General features: G+C 34.5%; 5 protein-coding genes across 16 annotated transcripts; 4 read left to right on the top strand and 1 right to left on the bottom strand.

Annotated features, from left to right (window-relative positions):
• The first annotated feature begins 1,470 nt into the window (after nucleotides 1-1,470).
• LOC108224670 (uncharacterized) lies at nucleotides 1,471-3,868 on the top strand. 4 transcript variants are annotated; one of them, XR_010284731.1, is made up of 3 exons: nucleotides 1,471-2,449; nucleotides 2,533-2,628; nucleotides 3,591-3,868. XR_010284731.1 is itself a non-coding variant. In XM_017399355.2 (2 exons), the coding sequence occupies exon 1, from the start codon at nucleotides 1,990-1,992 to the stop codon at nucleotides 2,425-2,427; it is 438 nt and encodes a 145-aa protein (XP_017254844.1). In that variant the 5' UTR covers nucleotides 1,471-1,989; the 3' UTR covers nucleotides 2,428-2,449; nucleotides 2,533-3,868. The 4 variants fall into 4 exon arrangements, 1 of the variants encoding a protein (XP_017254844.1); XM_017399355.2 differs by having other exon boundaries at nucleotides 2,533-3,868; XR_001807436.2 differs by having other exon boundaries at nucleotides 1,476-2,628.
• A 3,190-nt stretch (nucleotides 3,869-7,058) lies between these two features.
• Nucleotides 7,059-11,810, top strand: LOC108227122 (probable ubiquitin-conjugating enzyme E2 26). The gene is made up of 9 exons (XM_017402114.2): nucleotides 7,059-7,338; nucleotides 7,456-7,561; nucleotides 8,809-8,901; nucleotides 9,064-9,226; nucleotides 9,329-10,131; nucleotides 10,213-10,273; nucleotides 10,389-10,528; nucleotides 10,620-10,931; nucleotides 11,180-11,810. The coding sequence occupies exons 1-9, from the start codon at nucleotides 7,295-7,297 to the stop codon at nucleotides 11,444-11,446; spliced, it is 1,989 nt and encodes a 662-aa protein (XP_017257603.1). The 5' UTR covers nucleotides 7,059-7,294; the 3' UTR covers nucleotides 11,447-11,810.
• Nucleotides 11,811-12,350: 540 nt separating this feature from the next.
• On the top strand, nucleotides 12,351-17,007 carry LOC108224327 (pentatricopeptide repeat-containing protein At4g21705, mitochondrial). Of its 8 annotated transcripts, XM_064078938.1 has the most exons (6): nucleotides 12,351-12,719; nucleotides 14,142-15,640; nucleotides 16,279-16,363; nucleotides 16,466-16,621; nucleotides 16,706-16,791; nucleotides 16,878-17,007. In XM_064078938.1, exons 1-2 carry the CDS (start codon nucleotides 12,438-12,440, stop codon nucleotides 15,384-15,386), a joined length of 1,527 nt encoding a protein of 508 aa, XP_063935008.1. In that variant the 5' UTR covers nucleotides 12,351-12,437; the 3' UTR covers nucleotides 15,387-15,640; nucleotides 16,279-16,363; nucleotides 16,466-16,621; nucleotides 16,706-16,791; nucleotides 16,878-17,007. The 8 variants fall into 8 exon arrangements, with proteins under 8 accessions (XP_063935008.1, XP_017254380.1, XP_017254383.1 ...); XM_017398891.1 differs by having other exon boundaries at nucleotides 16,279-16,621; XM_017398894.1 differs by lacking the exon at nucleotides 16,279-16,363.
• A 735-nt stretch (nucleotides 17,008-17,742) lies between these two features.
• LOC108228035 (stem-specific protein TSJT1) lies at nucleotides 17,743-19,051 on the top strand. The gene is made up of 3 exons (XM_017403494.2): nucleotides 17,743-18,124; nucleotides 18,211-18,451; nucleotides 18,556-19,051. The coding sequence occupies exons 1-3, from the start codon at nucleotides 17,916-17,918 to the stop codon at nucleotides 18,868-18,870; spliced, it is 765 nt and encodes a 254-aa protein (XP_017258983.1). The 5' UTR covers nucleotides 17,743-17,915; the 3' UTR covers nucleotides 18,871-19,051.
• A 60-nt stretch (nucleotides 19,052-19,111) lies between these two features.
• On the bottom strand, nucleotides 19,112-23,018 carry LOC108228033 (ribosome biogenesis protein BRX1 homolog 1). 2 transcript variants are annotated; one of them, XM_017403493.2, is made up of 8 exons: nucleotides 22,688-23,018; nucleotides 22,443-22,572; nucleotides 22,242-22,320; nucleotides 21,980-22,104; nucleotides 21,212-21,313; nucleotides 19,838-19,906; nucleotides 19,647-19,745; nucleotides 19,112-19,388 (listed from the first exon to the last, which is right to left on the bottom strand). In XM_017403493.2, the coding sequence occupies exons 1-8, from the start codon at nucleotides 22,855-22,857 to the stop codon at nucleotides 19,254-19,256; spliced, it is 909 nt and encodes a 302-aa protein (XP_017258982.1). In that variant the 5' UTR covers nucleotides 22,858-23,018; the 3' UTR covers nucleotides 19,112-19,253. The 2 variants fall into 2 exon arrangements, with proteins under 2 accessions (XP_017258982.1, XP_063935009.1); XM_064078939.1 differs by having other exon boundaries at nucleotides 19,641-19,745; nucleotides 22,688-22,988.
• Nucleotides 23,019-24,096: the final 1,078 nt, after the last annotated feature.

Below are 24,096 nucleotides of genomic sequence, written 5' to 3' on the forward strand. Positions count from 1 at the left end.
ATGAACGGGTTGAGATTTTTATGCATGCAAATGATATTGTTATTAATGAGGCTGGAGTTAAAAAAAAAATTTGGCTGCTATAGATCTAATACTATAAGAGCATCTTCAAACATTGAAAAACACTTGGCTAAAATGTGAGTTGGCATACTTAAAATAAAAAAAATTAGCCAACAGCTCGAAAAACACAACTCCAACCATATAAATTTAGCCAACCTCATATGGATGGCTAAATTTGTTGAAACTCTACAGGTCTGTAAGAAATCTGTAGGAAGATTGCACATCATTTATTACTATATTGAACTGATATATTCTATTTTAACAATCTAAAATACTAATAACATACTATTTTTAAATTATAGCCAACCAATATAGCCAACATCATTTAAGGAAAATATCTTACAAGTTCAGCAAATTTTACATAATGCCTTAAAGGTCTTATTTAGAGCATCTCCAACCATGAAAAACTCTTAGCTAAAAGTCTAGGTGGCTTACCAAATTTAAGTATTACAGCCAAGGCTCACAAAAAACACCACTCCAACCATAGCAAACCCTTGTTTATAATTATAGCCATCCCCTATGGATGACTATATTTGTCGAACCACTACAGATTTGTAGTGAATTCCACGCCATCTCCCACAGTTTATTTTCCTCCTTCCCGCTGATTACGTATTATTTATTTTCATATTAAACTGATATATTCTATTTAAAACAATCTGAATATTAATAACATACTATTTTTAAATTATAGCCAACCAATATAATCAATACCATTGAAGCATAATATCTTACAGGTTCAGCAAATTTTACAATGGGCTTACAGGTTCAATTTACCCAACGATTATAGCCAACATCTTGGAGATGCTCTTATCCAACGATTATAACCAACTCCGAATGCTCTTTGAAAAGGTGTGAAAGAGTGTTAACTTTGTTATTAATTGAAGATTTGATCCCATCCCCATTATTTGCAGGGGCACTAACACCACATTTATTATAGTAAGTTACTCCCTCCGTCCCATTTTATGTGACTCTTATTCCTTTTTGGGACGTCCCAAAAAGAATGAACCTACCATACTTACTATTTTTGAACACTACTTTTCACTATTACACCCACTACTTTCTTCCACTATCTCCATTCTATAATAATATAAACACTATTACACCCACTATCTTCCTCCACTATCTCAAATCTATTATTAAATATTGGTAGGTCCCACCACTTTACCCACTTTTCAACTAAACTTACTACATTTTCTTAATCTCCATGAAAGTCAAACCAGCTCACTCTTTTTGGGACGGAGGGAGTAATAATTCGTGCTGTCGCTGACTCTCAGTGCTGTGAATCGACTTCATGTCCTGCCCCACACCCCATCACCTATCAGTTGTGGCATCTAACCCCGGGTTCACTTCAGAAGTTCACTTCCATTAAAAATTAAGATTATCACCTGGAAAAAGTCAAAAAACTATTCGGATACTGATAGATTATCTGATCACTGCTTGTTAGTTGTTGCAATAAACTATGATTACGTGTATCTTTAGAGATACTTGTTTGTTTAGTTGTTTTAAATTACGTTTATCTTTGTCTCTGTGCAGTTATGCAAGGCATATTACATTACATATATGCAAAGAAGCAAACACAAATCCCACCTATAACGGCAATCACAAGGAAACAAAATACTTTCCTTAATTATTTCCTCAAAAGCCCAAACAAACTTTCCCTTTCATTTTCTTTATATTCTTTGTTAAACATGAATTCTTGGATCTACCCCATAAGCTGAAACTAGCAGAGATACCAACTTTAGAGCTGTAAAGATTCCACCTTTTCACTTAAGAATTCATATTCCAATAGTTGAGGTTTAAAGGGTTTTCTTGTTTCTTGATCACTTAGTTTTGGAATCATATATGTGCAGGTTAAGATATTTGCTCTGATCATTGCTCTCATATTTGTTACTGTGCATTTGTATTGAAGTTGTGATCTTTAGTGTGTTTGTCATGGGATCATATACCTTTTTCCTTGTTTGTATACTCCATTCTGTGGTTGCCATAACTTGTGGAATTCTCATGATGTTCTATACTAATGAGGTGTTTGTGTTTAGTCATGGAAGAGAAACTGCTGTTAAGTTGATGGGGTCAACACCTCATGATCAGCTGCTGATTCAAACGTCTGATTCGTTTTCGGGCTTGCTTTTGTTTGCGATTGGATTTCTTTTGTTCATGGTGGCATTTGTTAAAGATAGGAATTTTCAGGGTGCTTTTGCAAGAGGGTGTGTGTTTTTACATGTTGCTACGGCTGTTTGGAGAATTTCGTTTGATAGGAAGCTTCTTGAGGATCTTGGTGGGGATTGGGTGAGGCTGGTGGTTGGGGACATGGCCTTGGCGCTTTCGTGGGTGTTTTTTCTTCTTTACACTTGGAGAGAAAAGTATGATTAGTTGTATTTGGAAATAGATGATGGTAATCTAATACTTGAGTGATCCTTCGGCATCAGAATCCGTTTTGATGAGGAAATGAATATTGTGTTTTTTTAATTCTTACAGAAGTGTTATTACAACTATGAGGCAAACCATGTCCTGTGAGCACGCTGCAGTATCGCTTGTTTGGTGTGAATTGAGAGGTAACGAAGCAGAACACAGGTATGATATGTTACTGAGTTACTTTGTTTCCAGGAAGATGGTATTTCCGTTACTGCAAAAAATTATCTTCCATGTAATTTGTTCTTGGAAAACAATGAAATTTGCTATTATTTTTCTGCCTGTCGTACAAGCTCGCATTAGAAAGATTTAGAGAGCGTTTGGAATAAGGTTGGAAACGGGAATAGGGAATGGAGAGTATGAGGATGTGGGTTAACATGAATGGGAATGGTACGGAAACCCCCGGGACGGAAAGGGTTTGATTTAACTATAACCACAATTGGGATTTTCATTCCATACAATCAAATAACTAATCCAAACACTTAGACATAAGATTAAGATTTCGATTCCGCTTAACTGAGCTCGTTAACCATGAACCAAACACTTCCTTAGAACTATAAAACTGGGACAAGATTTGGTCTTGTGATTTGGTAGCCTTGAATATGAACATGTACTGCAATCCCTTTGAAGACCAAATAATTTAAAGACCAAATAATGTTGAGGATTATTGGGAGCTACCTATGTTGTCAACAAAGTCCATGTGAAACTACATATATTAAGGGCAGGTTCATGAACCAATATGATTATATGAGGGCCTCTTTAGACTGTGGTTGATCCAAAAGTTCGGCGAAAAACAGGGCACTTGGAAAATCACAATTTCAAGATATAAATTTTAACAATTGTACAATATTGTCTAAAACAATTTTTTAAGAAAAAATTTGTGTAATACGTGGTGGATCAAAGACCTACTTTAACCATCATAAAACTCGATTTTACTACTTGTAACTCGAGGCCCACCAATCTTTATCCATCATAAAAGTTAATATCACAACTTCTCAGTTGAGTAACACATAAATGTCGCATGTGAGAGTACACTGAAAATATTGGTGTGGGTCTGGCTTATTATTTTTCTTTACAATTTTTCTGATTTAAAAGTTTTTAAACTAATGTATATATTTTCACAGCATAGTGGCCTGCACCATATCTTTTCACTCTTCTCCAGGCAGCAAATGGGTTTGCTCTGGGATGCTCTATAGCCCTTTTAGATTCAGCCTTTCACTTTCCAAAAGACTCTGTTGTTGATCCGGATCAAAGTCTACAATTTCCATCTTTTCTGTTGGTATTGTTTAATTGTGGTTTGCAACAAAATATCAAAGAGCAGTGCTGTGTACAGCTACTTCATAAACTGATGTACTTGTAACATTTCATTAACTGATCACAAATTACAAACACAGATCATATACAGTCACAGTGTTTGTGACTACATATTACACTGCTAATTAGGAGGACAATAGCATAGGCTAGGACACATAGCACACACAAATGAGTTACATGAGAACTCTTTATTGCACTTTTTAGATAGCGTCGAAACACAGGAACTCATCAACCAGACCCATGCAGTCCATGCACAGGTTATTAGTCGACTAGTTCATATCAGGGAATGGGCTTAATGGCAACCGCAAGTGCAGTTGGTGCAGCTTGTCCCGCACTTGCAGTCGTTCTCTGACATGTTCATCACCATGGTCTCCGCGGAGCTGCACCCAAATTAATTTTGCTTCATTAATATATCTAATTCAACCAAGAATACCAATTCAACCAATTGAAGAAGAGCTTACATTTTCTCAGTTACCACGATGTCCATGCCATAGCTGTTTCCCTTCTTCCTGCAATTCATATAACCATACATGTCACCAGATTTTTCTTAAAAACCAAGCAAAAAGATAAATAAATCATTTATCGCGAGTTATTAATCGATATGTACTTACACACACTGGGTCTTGTCAGCGCAGTCACAGTTGCCGCAGGTGCTAGACATGTTGAGTGAAAAAAACTGGAAGCTGGTATGAAAAAAGATTGCTATGTGAGTTAACTCAGAGCTTTGTAATTTGCTATGTGATTTTCCTCTGCTATTTATAGAGGAAGGAAGCGAGTTCACAGGGGTTCAATTGGGACCATAGACAAGTACAGTAGAGTAATGCAAGGCCTCTCTCGAGGCAATAAGGGGCACACCACTCTATGAACAAAATCTCGAGGAATCTTTTACTATTATGCAAATTTTGGGCCTATCCTCTTAATATCTGACAAATTTCAAGTTGATGGTTTGCATTTTTTGTGTATTTAATAATTCATTTCTGGTATAATATCTTCTTTAAGAACAGAAGTAACGTACGTTTCAGCTTTGGAGCATTGATTCCCTTTGTCTTTAATTTCCAATAAATAAAGTGAGCAAATAATACATTCCAATTTTATCAGAGAAGTTACATCTTTGTGTCAAAAAAGTCATAGCATTATTATATTCATAATTTCGATTTTGTTTATTGATAAGGGAAGGATGTGCACGTTACAGCTAACAAAGCCATGCTCAGTCATATTCTAACTTTCTCCTCCATACATGTCTCATTCTATACTTTTGTTCATGCCATAATCTAGAAAGGAAGTTCTGAATTTGATTGCGGTCCACAAAATTTTCAGTCCAGAAAAGATTACTTATCCCATCTGCTTAAAAAGTTATGCTAATGTCGATGAAATTTGAGGTTAAATTGCAAAGAATAGTATTGTTAAAAATCATGTTTGACGATGAAAAACACGTTAAACAATCATCTTTCCAAACATAACTGCAAATGCAAGGTGAATAAAGAAATATGTTGTATCCAAAAACTTTCTCAAATTTCACACAGACGGATTCATGATTTAGTGGGTGTTTGGCAAACTCAATCTATTGCTTATTTGAAATGAGAAGTTGCTTCAACTTATTTATGTAGTGTTTGACAACTTAAAAGAAATACTTAAAATGGCGCCCGGGAAAAAAAAGTTAGGAAATCTAGCTTTTTTTGGGTTTGAAACTTATTATAACAAAATAAGTCACGAGTATCCAAACACTTTTAATAACTTATAAGTTCAAACCAATTTTTCACTTATAAACAACTTCTTTATTTTAAGTAATAAATCACTTCTTTTAAGCTCATGCAAAAGGCCCCTTAATTTTTGCTTGGAGCAAATTTATTTTACATAAATTCAATTAATATGTAAAATAAGTTAAAAATATATTACGGATCGTTTGGTTGGAGTGGGTATATGGGTCTGCCCCGGATATGAAAATCTCGTAGCTCATGCGTTCGATGAAATAAATTTCAACCAAACACTAAACATGATGAGTTTGGATTGGAATCAACAAAACTCATACGTGAAGCCCGAATCAAACTATCCCTAAATTTTATCACGCTGGGCTTAAACACATATACATGTGGACTGGGCTAACTACTGCTCCTGAGTTCCATCTGGGCTGAACTCTACAAAACATATATTCGAATATTGAATAGATTTTATTATTTATATAATAAAAATACTAAATTTACTTAAATTTGATATCAAATGGAGTTTTTTTCGGATTATTCAAATATCGAATATATTGGGTTTTAAAATTTTCAAAACGTATTAAATTTAGAATAATTCAAAAACCGGATCAAATAAAACAAGGCAAATCCCACCGATTACCTAAAATCTCTACCCACCAACAATAAATAAGAGGAGTCCACAGAAAGATTACAATTAGGAGCAGAAACATCGAAGGCCAAAACATCCACGCAGATGTTCGGAACCATCAGATTGACGCATATGACACCGCTCTATTCCTTCGATTAATCCGCTCAAACCCGTTTTTAATGCTCAAAAGCTGCTAATGATTTATAAATAATTTTTTTGAATATCATCAATTTCTTAAGTATAATTTAAATCCCGACTGACTATAATTATTTTTCTAACATAATTTAAGATTTCTATACATTATGTTGGGTTTACGTTAGGAAACTCAAAAATATTTTCAAATATTGCGTCACGACATGATATATGATAGATTTTGATTACATACATGCATGTCATCATGTTGCAAAATTTTTGGGATAAATTTTGATTTCTCTAACAATTTTGTGATCTAAATTAAATTATTATCTTAATATATTCCCTGAAATCTATTTGATTTTTGAAAAATCAATGATAGATTCGATTAAAATGTATTAGACTGTGCATCGATTCTAAAACAAGTAGACAATTCTCTAACTTTCATAAACATATCTTCATCATATGAATCTCATAGAGTTTGAATTACATTTTCCATTTTTTCTCCAATGTGTGCCACTTATGTAATTCGTAACTTTATAAATAATATGATGAATCTTCACAAATTAAATTATGTCATATACAATATTCATGACAAATTTTCATTATCATTACTTTAAATATTTAGTATTATCCTCTATAAAAATATTTTAATAAATTCTTCAAAAAATACCTAATTCACATTAAATACCTTCTACTTTTTTAAAATCTTGACAACATTTCGGATATCTTCTATTAAAGATATTTATATTGAATATATTGAGATTGTAATGGATATCTTTTGTTGAGCGCATCGAGACTATAATAAAATTCTATAATCAAATCAAATATTCCAAATATTCCAATATTGAACCAAAAATCCATCGGATACAAAATAACACTCGCACAAACCATTTTCCACAATTTAATATTCAACAGGAAACGAATCGGTTGACTACGGTGTATATCTGGCGAGATATATTTGCATATTTTGAGTAGCAGCCTAGCAAGCAAAGCAGTCATTTGGGAATTACGATCGGCTGAAGCAAAACCCTAGATTTTTTTTCGTCGTAACATGGACTCGGCATCGACAGCAATTTCCGTGCCAGGGAAGACCAAGTACTCCTCGTTATCTATCGATAAATTTTCATGTGTTATGTGTATCAGTGTATGCGATGTCGAATTATTTCTTTTTAATTATTTGATACGAGTTGATAAGGATTGTTTTTTTTGTAGAAAAAGAGCGTTTTCGGAAGCAAGTTCGGTGGACCTGGATGTAGTCGAAATATCTCCGCCGCCGGTTAATAGGAGTGCAAAGTCGAAAGATCTTAAAATGAAGGGGGTAAAATTTTTGATTTTAAGAAATTATGTTATTAACGCTGATTGTTATGTAGTGAATTGAGCGAAAAATGATATTGCGTATTGAATTAGAGTTGGTTTACAACTTGCATGTAATGATGATAGATGATAGCTTGATCAGTTAGTTTTTCTGTGATATTAACGATTGACTTGAAAATATAGTTGGCCTGAATCCTGATGTTTAGTGGCTTAACTTTGCAATTTGGGATAGCGGAAATGTGCAATTTAATTACTTTTAAATACATGATTCTGTGATGCGCATAGCGCGAGGTTTTGACGCATAATGGGAAGCTAACACATATTACAAAAAATTGTGTGACGTGTGAAAATTTCTCTGATGCGAGGACATCTTCACGATGCATTACCCCTCTCGCGCATTGCGTGGTGGTTTATAAAAGATTTTTAAGCTAACACAATTTGAACATGTGTAGCGTGTATTTGGAGGTCCATAAATTGTGCGCCTAATTTGGTACGAAAAAAGGCCAATATATTTTTAATGGGTTTTTTGAGTACTGATGCTGTTACCATTAGCTCTGAACTAATAACTGATTATTTTAAAAAAATTGCTTGCTCATACCTATCTTCAGTTACATGGAAACATAAGGATATTGTGATAGGGATTTATTTAGAACTTGTTTGATGTGTGTGTGGAATTTTTATTTTTATAAGGTGAAGTTAATTAAGAATGCTGAGTGGTACAGAAAGCATTGATTTTTTGAAAATTACATCGATACAGTGACTCATGCATAATGGAAGCAGTAACAAAAGCACGTTCTTTATGAGTTTATAGCAAGACATGGGTCTTATGCTGTTTAAAGTTAGCTGTACATCTATCTTCTGCTGTTTATATATATATATATATATATCTCAAATGCATGTTTCTGCTAAGTTAGTTAGTTCATGTTTTGGTTAGTGCTGAAATTTGGATTATCTATCTGGAGGTTTATATACTGATATTGTAGTTGTCACTTGTCCCAAGCCCTTTTTCAATTATTATTGAGTTGTATTAATCGTAATATTGTTATGTAGCAAGTTGAATTACTTTTAGATTCTTTACTACTTCTCACCATATAATATTTAGTTTCACAGGTTCGTGATTGTTTTAATTATGTAAGTTCTTATATTAGAAGTACTAATTGATTCTTAAGAGTCAGTAATTACATATTTTTCTATATCCGTGTATACATCATTACTATGCATAACAAGTCCCATTAATCTGATTGACCGCAGGTTCAAAATCAGGAAATAATTGATGTTGATATGGATGAAAATTATGGCAATATATATCCTGAAGGGAAAACTGGTAACAAATACAAAGGAAAGGTAGTTGAGTTTATATCTAAAATGTTTTCTGTGACTCTCTGAAGCATATGTTACTTATTACTAATTAGGCTGCTTGGGTTCAGTTTATTACTCATTCTTCCATTTCTCATAGGGACAGTTTGATGCAATTAGCTAACTCATTCTTCCTGTTGTGGATTTTAGAGAGCTGCAAGGATAAATACTGTGGGGGCTCATAGTACATCAAACAGCGGATCAGTGTATGGCGATTTGTATTCAGTAAAGAGCTCTGCTCCAGGATCACAGAATATTGTTAATTTAGATGATTTTGAGTCAGATCTATCTTATCTCGATGATAATCATCCGGGTATGTACCATTAATGCATGTAGGCATTTGATAGCAGTCAGATGTAAAATGACTAGTACGCGATTTTGCAATCCCATAATAATTATATTATATTTCTATTAGGTGTCGAGGCTCCCGTTTCTTGGTTCCCTGGCCCTACCCAACATAGAAGTACTCTTGCATTTGCAGAGAATTCCAACGAATCAATGTTAAGAATAAAACCCAGCGATAAGGAGTTCCTGCCAATTTTGGAATCATCACATTCCTTGTGGTCTGTAGATCCCCAGCGAAGAAAATCCACTACAAGTAGTTCATTTATGGAAACCCTAGTTCATGGCGTCAGTCAGCCCCACAAGAAAGGTCCATCTTCACTGTGGTCTGCTGCTGAGAATGGTCAAACGAATGGCTGGCCCTTTCATAATGAAGCGATTTTTGGCGATGCAAGTATTCAGGGTCCACACAACCCTCCGGATTTCACAGGGCAGTACTACACGGCAACCTATGGCGGTACTTACTTTCATAGCAATACTAATAAGACAGTTGGTGATGAAGGTTTTGCATCAGGTCCTCATATGCACACTTCTAATGAAGCATACTCCATTAATGCAAACGGGTTTAATCTTAACAGCAGTGTGTTCCCAGAGAATTCCTTGAAAGCAGGATATGAACCATATGTGCAGAGCTTTACAATCCAAAACAGTACCTCCGCTTTAGAATCTCCATTTGGTTCATCTTTCAGAAGCCATAAAATTGCTGCAGATTTAGGGACTCGATCCGGGTCATCCTCCAAAAGGAAAGAGAGTGCTACACCGAAGCAGGTCGATGAAGATAATATTCTCAAGAAGTTCCGAGAATTTAAAAAATTTGACATTGTCGAAGACCCTTCTGATAATCATTATGTAAATAAGAAAACTCCAGTGAAGCAGGTAACGGTTTTTTATATAATCTATTACTTTAATCTCAAAGCCACTCTCCCATAGAATAAATATATATAATCTTTATCACAGCCATCAAGTTGGTCAAAGAAAATACAGCAGGAATGGAAGATTCTAGAGAAGGATTTACCAGGTTAGTTTTTTATTTTGGATTTTGACGCTTTTCTTGTATCTTTCTAATAAAGACATGTTACAGTAATTTGGACCATGTAATTTACGATTATTATGTGTTGTGTGCTTTCTCTTAGATACCATATTCGTCAGGGCCTATGAATCCAGAATGGATTTGTTGAGAGCAGTAATTGTCGGAGCAGAGGGGACTCCTTATCATGATGGCCTCTTCTTCTTTGATGTGTTCTTCCCTCACAATTATCCTAATGTGCCACCGGTATGATTTGTTACTTGTATGTCCTACACTTGAATTAATAAGTTGATGTTCGTAAAATTGAGCTGATCACCAAGAAATTAACTTTTGCCAGCATGTTTACTACAATTCACGTGGTCTTAGACTCAATCCAAATTTGTACGCTAATGGGAAAGTATGCCTGAGTCTTCTCAACACTTGGAGGGGTGGCCAGAAAGAGAGGTGGATCCCTAAGTCATCAACTATGCTCCAAGTTCTGGTTTCCATACAAGGTCTAATATTGAATGCGAAACCCTACTTTAATGAACCTGGGTGGGAACATCAAAGCGGCACACCAGGCGGGGAAGTGAAGTCGCAGCATTATAATGAGACAACTTTTATCTTATCTCTGAAAACTATGGTGTTTACTTTGCGGAAGCAACCAAAGGTAATAATAAGAAGTCTCATTCTTATGAACTAATACAGTAGTGAATACTTTTAACCATTTTATGGTTATGACCTGTGGATGATCAATCCGCAAGCTTCTACTAGTGGTCATGTTTCATAAATTCTCATTTGACTTACAAATTTTTACTTGTCTCTGCATAGGTTCTTTTGATTTACAAATATTTTTGCGCTTCTTTTGAATACGTGGTACTTTGGCTTGCTAACGTCTCATATTGCTTATTGCTTTAGTATTTTGAGGATTTCATTTTGGGGCACTTCTTCAAGCATGCTCGAAAGATTTTGGTGTCTTGTAAAGCATACTTGGAAGGAGCTCAGGTTGGGTGTCTTGTCAGTGGTGTTCAGGATGTTGACGAAGGTGACAAGAGTTGCTCCAGTGACTTTAGGTCAAGTTTGAGGCAGTACATTTATCAGGTTGTAGATGCATTTACTCGAATTGGTGTGAAGGACTGCGCAGATCTTATCCCTCCTGCAAAGTCGGGAAACAGGAAGACATAAACCCAGCAAGTGGGTAATCTGCAAGAATGTCAATATATTTTCATGAAGCAGAAGAAAAGCTGTGATATTTCATGCAATCTGCAAGTCAAAACTTTGTTTCAGTTGTCTTACTGGATAGCAAAAGTCCAAAACCATAAAGTTGGTTAATTGTTAATCAAACATTAGGGAATCGGTAGGTTCACCATCTTGGGATGCTTAATGTTATATTTGAAAATAGGGTTTGGCTAGTGTCTGTTTATGAGCACATGCTAACCGTTAAGCTTGATGTATTAAGTTTGATGTATTTAGCTTGTTATGATTGGTGGAGCCTTTGTATACACAGAGGAAGTAGTAAACCATTCAAAATGAGTCAAATACATGAAATTTGATGCTTAGCCTCGTGGAAAGATAAGCATATCATAGAAAACCCGTTTAAATTATATGATATACAATCCTTATTTACAAATGTGTGTTTTGAAAATTTTCAAATAATATCTTAGAACACAATTTTTGATATTTAGCTAATACATATACACATAGTTTAACTTAATATGATATAATTATTAGAAATAAATATGAAAATTAAAAAAAATTGACATTTCTTAAAATACGTGATTTTTGAAAACGACATGTAAAAAGGGAAGGATCAATTATATTTTTTTAACTATAATATATATATATATATATATATATATATATAATAAATTACAAATCATCACGAGTTATAAATTACTTTAATACAATTTATATTTTCTATTGATAAAAAGAGATACACACTAAAAATTTAGGGAAAAAAATATTAATTTACTTAATAATCTCTCAAAATTTAATTTTTACGGAGATAATCTCAAAAATATAAAAAAAATAAAAAGATAATTTGATAAAATAGCAGAGTATTTTCTTTATAAATCCTTATTATCGACCCTTTAATTAGAAGTCTATAAACCCTAAACCTCTCCGGCCTCCCCCATTCCAAAATCTGTAGTTTCTGAAGCCTTTAAGCCAGAAAGAAATGGGCACAACAATTTCCACCATAAAACCAAGCTGCAACACAAACAATCTCATCAAAACTAAGTCTTTGCTTTCGCTGTCAAGATACAGCACTGCTACTCAATCAAAACCCAGTAACAGCAGCAGGCTATTTCAAAGAATCAATCCTTTAAGAGACCCCAAAGTTAGCATTCTTCCGGTGCTTGATCAATGGATTACAGAAGGGAACAAGTTTAAAGAACCTGATTTTCAACGTTTTGTTCGCGAACTTCGAGCTAGTAAAAGATACTCTCACGCCCTCCAGGTTCCATTTCTAGATTTTATTTCTTTATATTTTGTAATTTGTGCTAGTACAAGAGGCTAATTGATGTGTTTTAACTATGATTGTGAAAATTGAGAATGGGAACTAATCGGTTGACCTATAGATTAGGATTTATCAGGCATTTATTGGAGATTTTTTCGATAAATGGGGGATTTTTAGTAAAATCGTAATCGGTGAATGTGTAAAATATTTTTTAAGGAGTAATCGGTGATTTTTAGAACACTGTTTTTAACTAACAGTGTAGTCATTAGTGAATCTCGATAATAGGATTAAATATCAAAGTGGTCATTGAAGTGGAGGTCATATATCTCACTGATCACTGATCTTAACGGGATATCATTTCAGTCACTAAAGTCATAATAAATAGCAATCAAGTACCTCAAAATTTTAGTTTAAGGAGTAAAAATATTATTTATAGAGTTTGGCACATTATTTTTGAATACTACCATAACCAGGTATAAGGTTATGACTTCTAGTATTTATGATAATATATTTAGATTTTATAAAGTTTATTTACTATTTATTTTTTATTATATATTTATTATTTTTGTTTTAATTAAAAATAAATAGTAAACAAAATTGATAAAATCTAAATATATTGTCATAAATATTAGAAGTCATAACCTTTTACTTGGTTGTTATAGCATTCAAGAACAATGTGTAAAACTCTATAAATAATATTTTAACTCCTTGAACTAAAATTTGAAGGTACTTGATTGATATTTATTGTGACTTTAATGATTGAAATGATACCCCGTTAAAATCAGTGAGTGAAGTAATATATGACCTCCACTTCAGTGACCACTTTGATATTTAACCCCTCGATAATATAGTACTACATTTTGTCATCCATATGTTTGTCACATTAATAAGTTCCAATTGGTGTTAGTTAACTCTGCGTCTGCGGTCACAAGGGTATTTAGAGCATCTCCGAGCTCACTTTATAAAAAGTATAAACATTTGGCTCTAAAAGATTTTGTCTGTGTTCATTGCCAGAATGACTATTAAACTCACTCCTTATTTATTGTTTTGTTGTTGAAAGTGATTTGAAGTTCGAATCCATATATATACAAAAGAAATTGGAGAGAGAAGAGAATGAATGCGGCTTTGTTATTCTCTCTCCTGGAATTCCAAGTTAAGAGCCAACATAGAGAGGCTCTTGAAGATGCTTTTAGTTAATAGTGGTTTTCTGGTACTTGGTATGAGTATGACACTACATGATTGTTCCGGCCTCAAGAAATTATTGTCCTTCAGAAAAATAATTAATTATCTCCTTCAAATGTTTTCTCTTGATACAAAATGATTGTAGTCTATCCATAATTTCTCAAGGCCTGCATATATTCTGAATAAATTAGCTTCTCATTCTTCAATTAATCTCTGCTTGTATAACCTTGTCTGGAACAGCTTTGTGAGTGGGTCAACATCAACAATTTTTACCCAGTTTCTTCTGGGCATCTTGCTTTGCAGTTGGATCTCATTGGTGTAGCCAGGGGACTTGATGCTGCAGAGTGCTTCTTCGATAAATTGAGTGAAAAAGAAAAAGATGAGAGGACATATGGAGCTCTACTTAACTGTTATGTTCGAGAAGGACTTGTTGATAAATCCCTTTTGCATATGCAGAAAATGAAGGAGATTGGCTATGCATCTTCTCCTCTTGTTTACAACAATCTCATGTGTCTCTATTCCCGCACTGGTCAACTAGAAAAGATCCCAGATGTGCTGACACAGATGAAAGAAAATGGCATCTCACCTAATAACTTCAGCTACAGAATCTGCATCAACTCGTATGGAGAAAGATCTGATTTTGACAGTATGCAAAAGACTCTAGAAGAAATGGAGTGCCAACCTCATGTCACTATGGACTGGACCACATATTCTACAGCAGTCAATCATTACATTAGAGCGGAACAAAAGGAGAAAGCACTCGTTGTCTTGAAAAAATTGGAAGCAAAGCTGAATAAAGATGCTCTTGGTTACAATCACTTAATATCGCATTATGCGAATCTTGGTAACAAGAATGAGGTGATGAGATTGTGGGGCCTTCAGAAAGTTGTCTGCAAGAAGCAAGTTAACAGAGATTATATAACAATGCTAGGTATGTTGGGGAAACTTGGGGAAATCGAGGAAAGCGAAATAGTGCTTAAGGAATGGGCATCATCGTGCCAGACTTTTGATTTCCGTGTACCAAATGTTTTCCTTATCGGGTTATGTTCTAAGGGGTTGGTAGAAAAAGCTGAAACTACACTGAAGAACATAATTAACACAGGTAAGACTCCAATACCAAACTCTTGGGCTATCATTTCGTTAGGATACAAGGAGGTGGAGAATATGGAAAAGGCTTTTGAGTGCATGAAGGAAGCTCTGGCTGTTGCGGAAGGAAGTCCAGGTTGGAGACCAAAACCTGCACTGATTTCAAGCATATTGCATTGGCTTGGTGAAAAGGGTGAAATCGCAGAAGTAGAAGCTTTTGTACGTTCACTGAGGTCTGTAATCGCTGTTAACAAAGAAATGTACCATGCTCTAATTAAAGCAAATGTAAGAGGTGGTATAGGAGTGGATGAAATTATAGAAAGCATGCAGTTTGATAATATAGACATCGATGAAGGAACAGAGGAAATCCTTGGCTTGAGAAAGGAGGTCACTGAATGATTCCAACCACTATGTTTTCTTAATTTTGGCCATTTAAGCCATGGTCATATTGGGCACCTGAAGTAGTTAAGTCAGTCTACTGTTACCAGTTGACCAGTTAGCTGAATCTTGTTGCAGCATGAATCCCTGACTGCATAGTCTACTTTAGATTATGGGTCCAAATTAATTTATGTTTCTTCCATAAGTCTATTGTAAGAAAGAGTGCTTCGCAAGTCTGCAAGATTTAGGATCCAAGAAGTTGCACTTTCACGCAAGTAAGCAGACATCTCTGTGCTTGATTTGGAAGATGGTTTTATACTTAGATATTTATAGTTGTCTTATTTGAAGGAAGTACATTACAAGTCTCTCCCTCTAATAAATTATCTTCGGTATAGAAGTCAACTATGATTGAAACGGGAAAATTATTTTATACAATTCTTTTAAATCGTCACCTATATTTAATTTTTTGCACCCATCAAAATACATGAATGGGGAGAGAGGAGATGCCTCTCCTTTATGATAAATTTTTTTAATGTGCGTAGATATTTACAAAATAAGTTGCAAAATAGAATTCCATGTTGAAGTTTATTTGAAAATAAAGTTCTTGTCTCTGAAGTTGTGTGCATTTGTTAGTGTTTGTGTGTGTGTGTGTATTGTGGAGTTGTCTTTCTTGTCCTCTTCATTGCCTTCTGTGCTAGGTTGCTGTTACTAAAGAGGTTGTTATTTGTGCGGTGACAAACTTGCGTGTTGTAACTATCTTGAATTGGAACCACATTACTGGCATGTCCTAACCAGGTTTACCATTAGTCAATCCAAGTGTATCTGTTTATTGGATTGCCCTGTTCCATCAGACTGTGATATTTGTTTTCTGTAGATAGTTAAATCGAACGATACTATCTAATTGTCCTTCCAGGTATGTCAGGCAACTTAACAGCTATCTTGTTCACTTAGTTGTGAAGATATCCTAAATTTCAGTAGCCATCAGAGTGTGACCTGTGGTATTTCAGCTATCCTATATTTCAATTTGTTCTGGCCAGCAGAGTAATACATATTTGTTGCCAATAATGCCAACTTTGATGTAATACCCTCCCTTCATTTAGTCTTTTGGAGCTGCAAGTTTATTGCCCATGCTTCAGATGTACCCTTGCGGTTTTATGGGAGCCCCGTGGCATGAGCATTTTGAAGGATGTTTTAATTGATGGAAGTAGGAAACCAATGACAGGTCTATGAACTCACATTCACCGGTCATAAGTCTGGTAATATTCTTTCTTTATCTTTCATCATGCTTAAAAAAATCATTAGATGCCTGTCGAGAGAACTAATTGGGTTTATTCTTACAGTAGCAAGGATTGGTATCTACTACAGATATCTGATTTAAACCTCCAGGGCATGGTAAATTTTTGAAGCCTTGAGGAAGACCCTGAAGGTGTTATAAGATATAATATTCTTTGTTCATTATCAAATTTTATATCTGTTATCAATGTTATCAAACTAATAGCGCAGTCTGTGCAGAGCAATGAGACAATCTTCCCATTTACGGTGAAGGGGACATGGCGATATTTATCATGATAAAGAAAATGATGCAGGCCAAAACAGGTAGATCAGAGGCAGCTGGTATTTGCCAACTTGGACGAATGAGGCAGTTAGTTAATCTCTTACTATTATCTATGGGCTCAAAACTTGTTTCTCATCTGCTGCCTCATCACCTACTATTTACAAATGCCTCATTCTCTTTGTTTCTTTCCCACCCCTATTTACTTTAGATATATATATATATATATATATATATATATATATATATATATATATATATATGCATGCATCTATATATATATATATATATGCATGCATCTTGTTTTTCCTGAACACTGGCCACGGGATATGGTTTCGCGTCATTTTTAATAATAATATATGCTGAGTAGTTTTTAATTCCGAGAGAATACACTATTTAACTTGAAAAATATTACCTACAGGCTACAACTGTGGGCATGTAATGTTAAGAAGCACATTATAATATTTTTGAAAAATTACGAGACACAGGAGTACTGTCACCACCATCAAACAATAGAGGCTTAGAGGAGGCATTTTGGACTATTATTATTTGGAGGAAAGAGGCTACCCAGCCTTTGTCAGAATGTGACGCCTTAGCTTATCTATATAGTGTATATGTAATATAAAATATTAAAATTACTGTATTGTTTTAATTCTTATAAATAATAAGAATATAGAAAGAAAGAAAATTATGGATCTGAGACGGAACAAAGAGAATAAATAATAATGTAAGATTGTTTAAGATAAAGACGTAATTTATCGAAGTACGAGAAATAAAGAAACCTTATCCACTACACCATTTTCATCAACGTCACGTGCTCTGAATAAAGATAAAATTGCCATCCCACCCAGCACCAGAATTCTCAGTCCAGGGGCCCTCATACTTCCATGCTTGCTAATATAAGTATGAATCCCCCTCACCTCATTCCTACATTATTATTCATTCATTCACTCTGAATCTCCTCAATTATTCACACACACACAGAGAAAAAGAGTACAATGTTGGCTATATTCCACAAGGCGTTTGCTCATCCACCGGAGGAGCTCAACAGTCCGGCATCTCACAAGCAAAAGCCTAAGCTCCCTGAGGAGACCCTCCAGCAATTCCTCTCTGTTCATCCTACCAACACTTTTTCCATGACCTTCGCGCAATCTGCTGTTCTTGCTTATGTTAAACCTGATCATGTCACCATGCTTCGCCATCAGAGGTCTTTTTTTGTATACATATCAAACCACGTTAACATAATTATATGCAGTCTATATCGATATAATCATGTGTTCCTGTGTTTTCCAGGTTGTTTTGCGGGTTTGATGATATATACTGTCTCTTTCTGGGGAGTTTGAACAACCTCTGCTCCCAGATTAAGCAGTATGGGTTGTCCAAAGGGACCAATGAGGCCATGTTTGTGATTGAGGCTTACCGGACGCTTCGCGACCGGGGTCCTTACCCGGCAGATCAAGTTATCAAAGATATGGAAGGGAGTTTCGCTTTTGTTGTCTATGACAGCAAAGCTGGCAAAGTTTTTACTGCGCTGGTAAGTTGAACAGTAGTACTACTAACTTGGACACTTATTGATGGAATTACAGAATGTTGTATGTGTAGTATAGTGGATGAACAATTTTATCATCTTAACTTCAGGGCTCGGATGGGGGAGTGAAGCTATACTGGGGAATTGCTGCGGATGGATCTGTTGTGATATCTGATGATTTGGAGGTGATAAAAGCAGGATGTGCGAAATCATTTGCACCCTTTCCTAAAGGGTGTATGTTCCACAGTGAGGGAGGGCTGATGAATTTTGAGCACCCAATGAACAAGATGAGAGCAATGCCAAGGGTGGATAGTGAAGGGGTAATGTGTGGTGCTAACTTCAAGCTAGATGTCTACTCCAGGGTTAACAGCATTCCTCGAGTCGGAAGTCAGAGCAACTGGACTGAATGGGATACTTCCTACTGAAGGACTCATCAATATTTCTCATCTCGGTCGCCCTAAATGTTTAACAGCATTCCAGTGGTTTTTTTTTCTTTGTTTAGTTGAGAATTTGTGCCCTTGTGGTTGTACTTCTGCAACAGAGTTTGTTGTACCTAAATAATATAGATTAACTTGAATAATTACATGTTGGTTACTTTGGTTACAACTTACAAGCTATTTGATTCAGTTCTTAAAAAAGTTTTGGAGATTAGGGGCACAGAAGCAGTTGAGCAAAAGTGAAGTGATTCATATACCAGCCATTCTAGAGTAACTTGAAAGAGTATTTATCCATCACCAGACATAGTAAATACAAATAAGAGTAAAGAGAACCAGCACTAGTTAAATCTTAAAATTCAGACCAATCAGCTCTACTGATCCTGCCATGTGTCTGCAAATTCATCTTCCTCCATTGGCTTTGACAACTCTTGCATCTTCCTCCTTATCTTAGCTTTCACTTTCTTTGCATATTTGCCTGCCTTTTTCTTTTTATCCAAAGAACGAATCTGAGACAGAAGAAGATAATTCAGATGTACTGGTGTAAATATATGAATTATCAAGGAAACTAGGATAATCTTAGCTTCAGAAACACGTTAGTTAGAGATTTTGGTTTTAGTTATATTCAGTCAAATGAATCAAATTAATCTTTGAAAGATGTAAGTATGTAACAAATTAGTAAAGCTAAATAATTTAGTTCCCAAAGCCTTCTAAACCTTTCCAAGTACGAGAGGCAAATAACTTGAAAAATTAAAACATACTCTAACCTGGTTCGGTGAAACATAAAATGGATTCTCGTATAGTGTCTGGCCTCCAAAACTTCCACCAAACACCTTAATTGGATTTAAACAAAATCTTGGACCAACCTGTCCTTGGATACAATTAAAAAATTACTATGGTATAAATTTGAATATTGACTGGCAACAATATGAACATGTGCACATATGTAGTGCATTACCTCAACGAGGGTCATCTTGTCAAGCCCCTCTCGGTCTATCTTATCTGCTTCGGTATGAGAACAGGAAATCTGATTCAATTAAAGAAACATGCATATAATGAAACCGTATATTAAACTAGTGATAATATACTCCAAGCATCAAGTTAACAATCCACTATGCACCACTTTGTGCAGCCTAATAATATATATTATAGAAATTGTCAAGTACTGCTTCCTTTGTGATTTATTAGAAAAATAGATTTGTGAAAGTAGTTGCTATACACAATTTTTTTCTCACAATCTATTATGAATGAAAATTTAGTTTCATAGTTGTTACTAAATTAATACTAAAAAGTTGTGTGTGTATTTTCCTTAGATCATAGAAAGACTGAAATATGCTAGCAAACTCAAAGTTATATCAAATAAAGGTATTAAAAAGGAGTATAACTTATTAGACAAGAACCTACTCATCTCACTTGTAGCATAAAAAAAGTCATGTCAACTACCGACAACCAGCAGCAATATACTCAATATCATATCTTGTTTGCCTAAAATTATTAGTCAAGTGCACAGCCTCACCCCGCCACTGCCAGGACCCTAACAATTACAATTACAATTTTTTTTAGAAATATTAGTGTTGTATAACATCTTTAACTAGTACTCGTTAGCTCGATACATGCCCACTTCAGAATCTAGTGAAGGATCCACTGCAAGATGGCTACTATCTAATTTTCCAGCTTTTAAATAACTGAAGTATTATACTTCATGAAGTATCATTTACGATACTTTATAAAGTATTTTATTTACGGTTTCAGTAATATACTTCATTAAGTATCGTTTATAATGTTTCACAGACCAAGAACAAATTTCTCATTTAGCAGGAAAAAGACAAACTTCTCCTCTCACTCAGTAGAGCCAAAATAAGTCATATCGAGTATCAATAATATACTCATTGTAATATCTTGTTTGCCTTAAAATCATCATAGTCAAGTACACAGCCTCACCCCACCACCACAGCTAGGACCCTAACATTAAGAGTACGACAAGATATAGGAAATGCCATATGGATTTAGATCGGTTAGTGTTGTATAACACCTTTAAATAAGACCTGTGTGCTCGATACATGCACACTTTAGAATCTAGTGATGGATACCTTCATACTTGAAATTGCGCAGTTGAAACTGCAAATGTGCCTTCAAAACTCAGTAGATGCATGCTCGGATAAGTAATTCATCAATCATTTAAAAAAGAGAGTCTACTCACTTGACCAATACAGATGAACTTGTGAATTCATCCAGTTCTTATTATTTTTTGGGTCATGCAGAAGATAAGAATACTTCCAGTTTGTACATTGTATCAGATATGAGATGACAAATATGTTTGTTTCACACCAACCTGATAATTTCGGAACCAGATGTGGTCATCAACAATTGAGAAAGCAAATACATGGTCATAGTATGGCTTGGTTCTTCTGTAATCCTTGGGAGTTCCAAATATCTGGAAAAAGTAAGGGAAACAAAATAAAAACTTTAGCATAGCTTAGTAAAGAATTCCATATCCAGGTAAAATAAATATTACACCAAGCAAATTAGTTGATGGTCTAATTAGTTTTAGATTCATAGATTATTCATTCTGAAATCACAAATAACAGCAAAAATCAAATAATTGTAACAGCCAGATATTTTGTTCATTTTGTACTTGAGAGCACAGATTAGGCAATGCCTCACATATGCATTTTTTTACAGTATACCTCAATACTTAATGGCCATAGGCATTTTCCTCTCAACCATGAACCATCAACTATTAGTGTTTGTATGAACAATAAAACTCATTTCTGTATCCACACCATGACCTTTAAATTTTAAAATAGTAAGATCCAATTCTTTCCATTATGTACAGTATTCTGTACACACACACGCGCGTCCAAATTTGCAAGGAACTCAAAATTTATAAGGATGGATGAGACCAGAAAACAGGGTTCTGAGCCACTATACAACATCAACTAGAGTATAATAAACTTGAATTTCACTAAAACCTCCGTGCATCACTCTAAAATAATATTGCGGTGTGTACTAGAATAACTAACCCTGCCTATTTTCTAAAGTAAAAACTCTGTAATAAGACAGAAGGCATATTAACTCAGGGAAAGAGATTATGCACTACCTGTGTGATCATCTCTTTTAACAGTCTCCAGTGAGCATCTTTACCAAAACTTGTGGAAAAGGTCAAAAGAGGGCGTGAATTAGTGAGATGATTTCCAGTAAGTTTCAATTCTTCCATAGTATGAACTAGAGAAAAACATAAGATTTCAACAGTCAGATAAAGAATCAGATAACCAAAAATAAAGTCAATAAGCAAACATATAACAAAATGTAAAACGAATTACAAAATACTATCAAACATTTGCAAAAAATAAAAGAATCACCTGCATTAACTATGAACTTGACAGACGGACCAGTAGGACACTTTGCCATCCATAAATAAAGGTCTGTTTCTTTACGTGACTGAAATCAACAAAACAAAACATAAGTACCCCCAAAATAAGAGAACCCCGAGTCCTAATTCAGTTTTTAGTACCCCTTTCTCCGTCAAATATAAATCGCATTCAATAAACTGTAAACCTAACCTCAAAAAAGAGACAAGACGAGCAGCTTCTAAGTTCAACAAGCTCATTAAGAGCCGCCTTGGATTCAACTTTATTTTCTTTCTTACAATGCGGCAACAGCGACACTAAATTCAACATCAAGTGCCTATACCTAAACAGAACAAAAATCATAACCGAACCAATGTAATCAAACAACTAAAATTAAAAAAAATTAAAAAAAAATTATCACCAAACACAAGAATCACATATATATCAAAATTGGGTACCTAAAATTAATGCGACGAGAACAAGTGACCAAGACTTTCTCTTTGTTTCTAAATATGGGCCCAGAATGAGTTTCATTGTTATGCTTGGCTTCTTCTTCTACTACTACTTCTTTGTCTTCTTGTTTAGGTATCTCTGTTACGGTCTCAACGTGCTTTCGCTTCTTCCCCATTTCAATTACGAATTGTACGTATGTATGTGTGTATACAGTATACGCGTCTAGGGTTTTAGATGTTAGGGTTTAAAAGTGACAGAAACTCAGAAAGGAAAAGGAGACGTAAAAAGAGGCCCATTTGCTATCTTGGTCCTGGGGTGCGTAAATGGGTCGGGTTGATCGGGTTTAATTTTTTTTCTTTTTTGTCCATTTAAAAGTTAATTCACCGAGACTTGGGTTTGAACTTTGAAGGAGCTCTGGGAGCGCCATTCAGAATTGAAATATAACTATTTGATTATATTTTTAATATATCAAATATAAATTATTAAGTCCGAAAAATATTGCATGTGTTACCATTTTATGGTTTTCATAATATATATAAAATTAATTGTTTATATTTCATTTCTGAGATAAACATCACCTCGCCTACAGCGACTAAAATTGTATAAGAAATCTTTTAAATAAGAATTACAAACAATATGTAAAAATTTATACCATGATTACATATAATTTATTAACACATTATAATATTATTCTATATTTAACTTATTAAATTTAAAATAATAAAAACATATATATTTAGAATATAATCAAATCATTAGTACTCCCTCTGTTTCTTTATTCTTTTCCCATATGAGATGTCGGCACTGTTCATAACATGAGACAAATTATTAATTTACGCATAATTTATAGGACCAAATATAGTCATGAGTGATCTTGTTAGATTCGTATTTATGAGTACTTTAATACGGTGAAATTTTTATATGTAATAGTAATACGAAATTAAAAATATTAATGATTAAAAATGTGTGTTGGCAAACGTGTCGAAAACAAACTAAGAAAAGTATCGAGAGACAGAGGAAGTACTAATCAACAAATTTACATAATCATTGTGTTACATCAATCTAACCGCGACCATATTGACCATTTCAAATACTCATCCTATATATGCACATTGCACTGAAGATCCGCAATTTTTTTTAATACTAATCTTTAAATTGATCACTTTTCCGGCAAATTCTTATACCAATCTTTAAATTGATCACTTTTTATACTAATCTTTAAATTGATCACTTTCAACAAGTGATAACAATATCGCCTGCATCGGTGCAAATTGTTCAGTATATATGCCATGTTAGGACGTTAGCTAGCTTTCTTCCTTTCCAAGCTATGCAAAAGAAAAAGTGAGTACCTTTCAATAACTCTTTTTACATCGTATTGATATATGATACTAGACAATACACTGTACTATATCAG

The sequence above is a fragment of the Daucus carota genome, chromosome 6 (assembly GCF_001625215.2).
Source record: "Daucus carota subsp. sativus chromosome 6, DH1 v3.0, whole genome shotgun sequence".
NCBI lineage: Eukaryota > Viridiplantae > Streptophyta > Magnoliopsida > Apiales > Apiaceae > Daucus > Daucus carota.

Coding starts and splice junctions, on each gene's coding strand:
- LOC108227122 (XM_017402114.2), top strand. CDS start 7,295: ATGGACTCGGCATCGACAGCAATTTCCGTGCCAGGGAAGACCAA. Junction 8,902..9,063: donor GTAACAAATACAAAGGAAAG/GTAGTTGAGTTT, acceptor TGTGGATTTTAG/AGAGCTGCAAGGATAAATAC. Junction 10,132..10,212: donor AGAAAACTCCAGTGAAGCAG/GTAACGGTTTTT, acceptor TCTTTATCACAG/CCATCAAGTTGGTCAAAGAA.
- LOC108228033 (XM_064078939.1), bottom strand. CDS start 22,857: ATGGGGAAGAAGCGAAAGCACGTTGAGACCGTAACAGAGATACCTAAA. Junction 22,573..22,687: donor TCTCGTCGCATTAATTTTAG/GTACCCAATTTT, acceptor TGTTCTGTTTAG/GTATAGGCACTTGATGTTGA. Junction 22,105..22,241: donor CAAGTTCATAGTTAATGCAG/GTGATTCTTTTA, acceptor GTTTTTCTCTAG/TTCATACTATGGAAGAATTG.
- LOC108228035 (XM_017403494.2), top strand. CDS start 17,916: ATGTTGGCTATATTCCACAAGGCGTTTGCTCATCCACCGGAGGAGCTC. Junction 18,125..18,210: donor ACCATGCTTCGCCATCAGAG/GTCTTTTTTTGT, acceptor TGTGTTTTCCAG/GTTGTTTTGCGGGTTTGATG. Junction 18,452..18,555: donor GCAAAGTTTTTACTGCGCTG/GTAAGTTGAACA, acceptor TCTTAACTTCAG/GGCTCGGATGGGGGAGTGAA.
- LOC108224327 (XM_017398891.1), top strand. CDS start 12,438: ATGGGCACAACAATTTCCACCATAAAACCAAGCTGCAACACAAACAAT. Junction 12,720..14,141: donor GATACTCTCACGCCCTCCAG/GTTCCATTTCTA, acceptor TGTCTGGAACAG/CTTTGTGAGTGGGTCAACAT.
- LOC108224670 (XM_017399355.2), top strand. CDS start 1,990: ATGGGATCATATACCTTTTTCCTTGTTTGTATACTCCATTCTGTGGTT.